The following is a 6,763-nucleotide window of genomic DNA, read 5'->3' as shown; positions in this document are numbered from 1 at the left end:
ATTGGCATTATATTTACAAGCCATTTACCAAGTGAAAATAATGTACTAATATACAAAAGCTGATGACATGGAAAAATCAATCATCAGTCTTCTGTAACTGCAGTCCTTAAAATACCAACACCAACATATAGGGCATAAAATGCACTTTAGTCATCGCTTACATAGTTAAGGGGATCAATTTTTATTTAGTAGTTTTTGTTAATATCAACAAATTCATAAATTTTGAGCAATGTAGGGACTTATTTGTTAAATAGAAGTGAATCTCAACAGTGCTAGGTGTAGTCCAAACCACAAGATATCTACATGTAATTACATCAAACCTCAAGAGAATGATGTATAATTATCCCAACAATAAATTATAAAAATTAACCATGATTCCCTCCTAATGGAAACAATTATGATTAATATTTTTTGAAAATATAATTAATGTATACTAATGATTCAGTGATCGAAACATAAATAAGCTTATGAACTTAATATTTTTTTATCTTTAATAAATAACATAAATTTACCTCTAAATATATATTTTTGTACACGCATCCAACACGATACTTTCTAGTACATTAAAAAACACACAAGAACACCATAAAGGATGACAAACGGAACCAAACCCTTAATTGTAGGGGTAATGCATGGCTCCTGTTTTCTGCCTTGTCGAATTCAACTCCGATTCCATTAAATCAATTCTACATATGGAGAAAATATTAACCCTGGATTCATCTTAAAAGGTGCAAAGTGATCTGCCTTGTTCGCTGTTGTTTTCATTTTTAATTTTTATTGAAAAATGTCTGTTGTAATGTTGTACAAGTTTTTTGTGTAGAAACGATATATAATACTTCTGGGTTAGTTGACGGATTGAATATTATATTATCAGTGGCTTCAAATCAAATTATACACTTAGTATATTATTAGTTTATAAATTAATGATTGAAGATATTTTATATGTATGTAAACATATGTATATATATATAAGTAATGAATGAAATAGGAGTGATAGTAAAATATTTTCAATTATATGGGCAAAATTGCGATATTAATCCCATAAGATTGGGATCATTTCAACTTTGATCCTGCATTTTTATGGAATTTTATTTTTGACCTTGTTAAAATTTGCACAGTTATAATAAGTCCAAAGGTATAATAAATTTAGTACTTTTTTCCTCCATTATTAGAGACTAACAACACAAGTACCCCATGTGATATTCACTTGGCCTGGTAATTTTTTTTAAATCAATAGATGACCTTCATGTGCATGCAGTAAACAGTAAAATCAATATTAATGACGTCAACAAAAAGAAATCGTAACCCCTAAATCATATACTAATTGTTTTTTTAAAAATAATCTCTCCAAATCTACTCAATTTTTTGTGCATGAAACACTTGAAAGACAAAAATTTGGATAGAATTTTGAGAGAATAAGCAAATGATTCAGGCTTAAGAATTTTTTTTACTGTTGCGGAGGTTAGTTTGGCTTTATACAACATGCATGTAAAGGTTGCGGTGATTATCCCTCTTAAAAATCACCGGCTAACGGCTACATGAAGATCACATGGGTTGTGCTGTTGGAGTGAGAAAATGACTACTTTACTATATATTTGGTACTAACTATGGAAATTTCAACGAAACATTGACCACAAACAAAACTTCGAAAAGTGTGGGACCAATATAACAAAATTTTAGAAGATCAATATTACAATTTTCCCTTATAATACATATAAACATGACATATTTATACTTTTAACATAATTTCATAAACTAAAATATGAAACCAAACAAGGCAAAACTAAGTTTCGCGTTGATCAAATATCCGTAGTTTTTTCCGATTCTGAATGAGCTAAACTTAGTAAGAGGTTGGACTATAAAAAGGGTTCTCAATGAACAGTTCTTACACAAATAACTTATTCATATCATACACTGAGAAAAATAAAGCTGGAGGGTTTGGGATAAAGATTCTGGCATACTCTTCTATAGCTCTTAATTTATCTCGTCCTCTCCCGCCCTATGTATATGTAGATAGCCCTAGAAAAATCAGAAAACTGTATATATTAGATATTCCTGTGAGAGATACTCTGAGTTTTAACACGGTCTGAATATCCTCTCAAATTCTTGGGGAGGGAAGAAAGAAGACAGTAAAAATGTCTACCGTTGACAAGAATAATTACAACTCGAGGGTGACACCCTATGTGTTTGCCTGTTGGATTCTTGCGGCCTTTGGAGGGTTGATGTTTGGTTATGACATCGGCATTTCAGGTACATCAACTACATAAATATATAAATGTGTTTTATTTGATAGGAATATGGTTAATGATGCATTGAGGTTGTTAACAATGAATTCTTGCTGATCAGGTGGAGTAACTGGAATGGATGACTTCCTGATAAAGTTTTTCCCCAAGGTCCACGAAAGAAAGATGCACGTAGCAGAAAACAACTACTGTAAATATGATGATGAGATGCTTCAACTCTTCACATCTTCTCTGTACATTGCAGCACTTGTAGCCAGCTTCTTTGCGTCCAAGGCGTGCTCCCTTTTAGGACGTCGGCCCACTATTCTTATGGCATCCACATTTTTTATCGCTGGTGCCATTTTCTGCGGTGTTGCTAATGCCAAGTGGATGCTAATTTTTGGTAGAATTCTTTTCGGAATTGGAGTAGGCTTTGGGAATGAAGTACGTATTTTCTTCTATCTTGCAACAGGACATATATAGAAAGAGATATACATAGGCAATACATATGTTGACACTGAGATTGTTGAAAAACTTTGCAGGCTGTTCCCTTATTTTTATCAGAAATTGCACCCATAAATCACAGGGGAGCGGTCAACATCCTCTTCCAGCTCTTGGTGACAATTGGGATTCTCGTTGCCAACCTTATAAACTATGGAACATCAATGATGAAGGAAAATGGTTGGAGGGTGTCATTGGGGCTTGCAGCGGTTCCAGGAGTCATCCTTTTCATAGGGTCGTTGATCATCACAGAAACTCCTCCCAGCCTTGTTGAAAGGGGCAAAGAAATGGAAGGAAGAGCAGCCCTCCAGAAAATCAGAGGTGTTGACAATGTTGATGCTGAATTTCAACAGATTGTTACAGGTTGTGAGCAAGCCAAACAAGTTAAACAACCTTTCAAGAAATTGTTCAAAAAATCCGGATTCCCTGCTTTGTTCATCTCCACTATCATTCAGGTTTTCCAACAGTTTACCGGGATCAACGCTATCATGTTTTACGCTCCGGTCTTGTTCCAAACATTGGGATTCAAGTCTGATGCCTCATTGTTGTCGGCTGTCATTACTGGTTTGGTTAATGTAGGTGCCACTTTCGTGTCCATCTATGCAGTTGACAAGGTAGGAAGGAGGAAGTTGCTTCTCCAAGCTTCTGTCCAGATGTTTATTTCCCAGGTACTGTTGTTCTTTTCCTTTTAATTTCTAAAAATTAAGTGTTATGTTTGTTAATGAGATCAATTGAAGAATTTGAATGTTGGTGTAGGTCGCAATTGGAGCGATCTTGGTAACCCACCTGAAGGCGACAGGGTCATTGGACAAGGTCTTGGCGGCTGTGGTGGTGGTTCTAGTTTGCACATTCGTGATGTCGTTTGCATGGTCGTGGGGGCCAATGGGATGGCTGATTCCCAGTGAAATCTTCCCAATAGAGACAAGAACAGCAGGTTTTGCATTTGCAGTGAGTACAAATATGATCTGCACTTTCATAATTGCTCAGGCATTCCTCTCCATGCTGTGCCATATGAGGGCCTACATTTTCTTCTTCTTTTCTGCTTGGATTCTGGTAATGGGACTCTTTGTGCTGTTCCTCTTGCCGGAGACAAAAGGAATACCCATCGAGTTGGTCGAGGAAAGGGTCTGGAAGCAACATCCAGTGTGGAAGAAGTTCTTCAAGGATGATGCAAAGGAGACAGCCGACTAAATTAATCAAACAAAATGAATAGATTAGGGGGACTATATTTTTGTAATCATATATTCTTAATGGTATATATGTACGTAAATATATTCTTACTATCTAAAATTTTTAGTTTAGTAATATTTTAGGATAATAATTTGTATTATTTGATATGTCGTACTTATATAGTCTTCTTTTTTGTGTATAAAATTTTATGAGCTCATTCATTTTCTAGATATATCTCTTTGGTGCACATATTTATAATTAAGCATATATATTTTGATAAATATATGTACCTAATTCATATATACAATCTATACTGAATTTGCTGAAGTAATTTTATATACATATATATTATGTATACACACTTGAAATATTTTATGTTCCCTACCTCCTGCGAAGATAAACATATGTAAATATTAGCTGAAGATGACTTCAATGTAATTCAAAATAAATTAAACTTAATCGAATTATAAATATTTTTAAATGAATATCATTTTAAATTTTGTAAGGAAGAGTTATTAAATTATATATTTTAATTCAAATGAAATTCACTTAAATAAGTGAATAATATGATTGACTTTATCTCTTTCTTGTTTGCTTTTCTAAAGATGACTTCAGTGTAATTCAAAATAAATTAAACTTATAGTTTGAACTATAATTGCAGTTTTGAATATTCTTTTTAATATTTTTAAATTTATATTATTTCAAAAATGAAACTCACTTGAAACAGGTGAATAGTTATGACTGACTTTATCTCGTTCTTGTTTGTTTTTTCTTCTTCCCCTGTTGATCATGCACAAGAAATAATATACAGTAAAGCTCTTTCAGATACTTCATAAAAGTTTAATGAAAACTTAAGTTAGACATATAAACTTACTTAATGGACTCCTATTGTGCTATCAATATTCTTTCCTTTCATTGTTTTATGCATTATTACTTATGTCACTTAATAATAATTCAAAATTCATAAAATAATGAAAGATGTTAAAGTTAATCTCAAATACAAATAATTATAGTTTAAAAATTATTTTTTCTCTAATGACCAAGATATTAATTTTGGTACAGAAATTAAAAAATCTACCAGAAAAACAAAAAAAAATTAGAGACAAAAATTTGGCAAGTTTAGAGACTGAATCAGAGATGGTAATTTGCAAGGATTTACAAACGGATTAGAGACGAAAATTTATAAGGATTTACAAACGGATTAGAGACGAAAATTTGTAAGGATCTACAGACAAAATAGAGACAAAACATTTTGTACATTTCAGAGACAAAATTAAAAAAACAAAAACTTTTACCTTCAGAGATGGGTTAGAGACAGAAATTACTGTTTTTATCGACCAGAATCAGAGACGGACTGCCTACAAAAATTAAAGACGGATTACTCTAAAACTTTATTCTCGTTTGTCGACAGAATTAACTGTGGAAATGTTCGGTCTCAGAATTAGAGACGGAATATTTCCGTCACTAATATTTAGCCACTGAGCTTTCAGCCACAGAGTGCAGAGACGGATTTTTTTGTCATTGCCATTTTAGAGACGGAAATCATGGTTTTAGAGATGAAAATTTCCGTCTCTGATATCCTATTTTCTTGTAGTACCTATACCTCGAATTCTCTTCTCGATTCGCCCCGTCCGACCTTCCCACTATTCGAGACCACCACCAATCAACTTCCCAATCCTCTAGGGAGTTGATTGCACCCAGGCCCATCTATCTTTGTCAACTATCCAGTTGGTTCTCTTCGTTTTTATTTTCACACTTTTTCGTCTCGCCCACTATTGATTTTTTCGTTATATCTTCATCACCAGCTATCATCTCACCAACGGACCAACACCCTTGTGTTAGCTCCCCATGGCGCACTCATCCCTCCGATCAGTTTTCGTCAATGGTACATCCGCGTCTTGGCCTCATCATCGGTTGACTTCTCCTATATGTTTTATTTTAGTGGCAATTTTAGTCATATATGTTTTAATTTAGTGGCAATTTTGGTCATTTTGGCAAAAATTACCCAAAAATTAGTCGGACAAATTAGAGCTTAGGGTTTCGATTGCCAACTGGTATCAACTTAAACACGTGACATCTTACGTGGATAATTTTTGGGTAATTTTTGTCGGAAGGACCAAAATTGTCACTAGATTAAAACATATAAGATTAAAATTTCAATTCAGTAGTTACAAGACTAATTTTGCCGCTCCCTATATTTACAGAACTAATTTTACAATTTTGCCTAATTTAAAAATAAGATCAAAAGTATTACAAGTTCAGATTATTAGAAGCATTTTGGCCAATAAAGAAACTAATAGTAATAGATGACACAAGATCTAAAAAACTTTAACAAAATTTATCATGCATGAAGGGCATTTTTTACTTCGTAAATAATTGGTGTGGCAATGTCATTAAGCTGCCGCCGTTTGTAAATGTAGAGAGACTTTTCTTTTTATATTAGTATAAATGAATTATAATTTGTCAACCATATAGCTAGAGTCCTTAAATTGTCACCTCTCCCAACATAAACGATAGTAAGTGTAATTTAGTTCATATATTGCACACATCTTTACTACACCAATAAAATTCTTTTTTATTTTTTATCAGCAATTTAAAGAAAAATAAAAACAACTCTTCTATACATTTATATCTATACTTTTTAATAATTGGAATGCATCATTTTTGGTGTCTTTAATTTTTATGGTCTATCAATTTTTTTTTTTAATCGAATATTTTTTTATTTCTGTTCTATCTCCTCAACTTCCACCATCCTTTTTCTTCTCTCATTTTTTTTTTATAATTTTAATATTTTATTTATGTAATTAATATATTTTAAACAATAATTATTTTTTAAAAATTTTAAATTAATTATACACACAAATATAAAT

The 6,763-nt window shown here is 32.5% G+C and overlaps 1 protein-coding gene across 1 annotated transcript; it reads left to right on the top strand.

The window, feature by feature from the left end:
• LOC105171362 (sugar transport protein 8-like) lies at positions 1,904–4,073 on the top strand. Its single transcript, XM_011092441.2, has 4 exons — positions 1,904–2,250; positions 2,347–2,666; positions 2,765–3,391; positions 3,480–4,073. The coding sequence occupies exons 1-4, from the start codon at positions 2,136–2,138 to the stop codon at positions 3,912–3,914; spliced, it is 1,497 nt and encodes a 498-aa protein (XP_011090743.1). The 5' UTR covers positions 1,904–2,135; the 3' UTR covers positions 3,915–4,073.

This window comes from Sesamum indicum, linkage group LG10 (assembly GCF_000512975.1).
Source record: "Sesamum indicum cultivar Zhongzhi No. 13 linkage group LG10, S_indicum_v1.0, whole genome shotgun sequence".
NCBI classification, from domain to species: Eukaryota; Viridiplantae; Streptophyta; class Magnoliopsida; order Lamiales; family Pedaliaceae; genus Sesamum; species Sesamum indicum.
The sequence above is the reverse complement of the archived record's forward strand: the minus strand, read 5'-3'. Positions and strand labels throughout refer to the sequence as shown.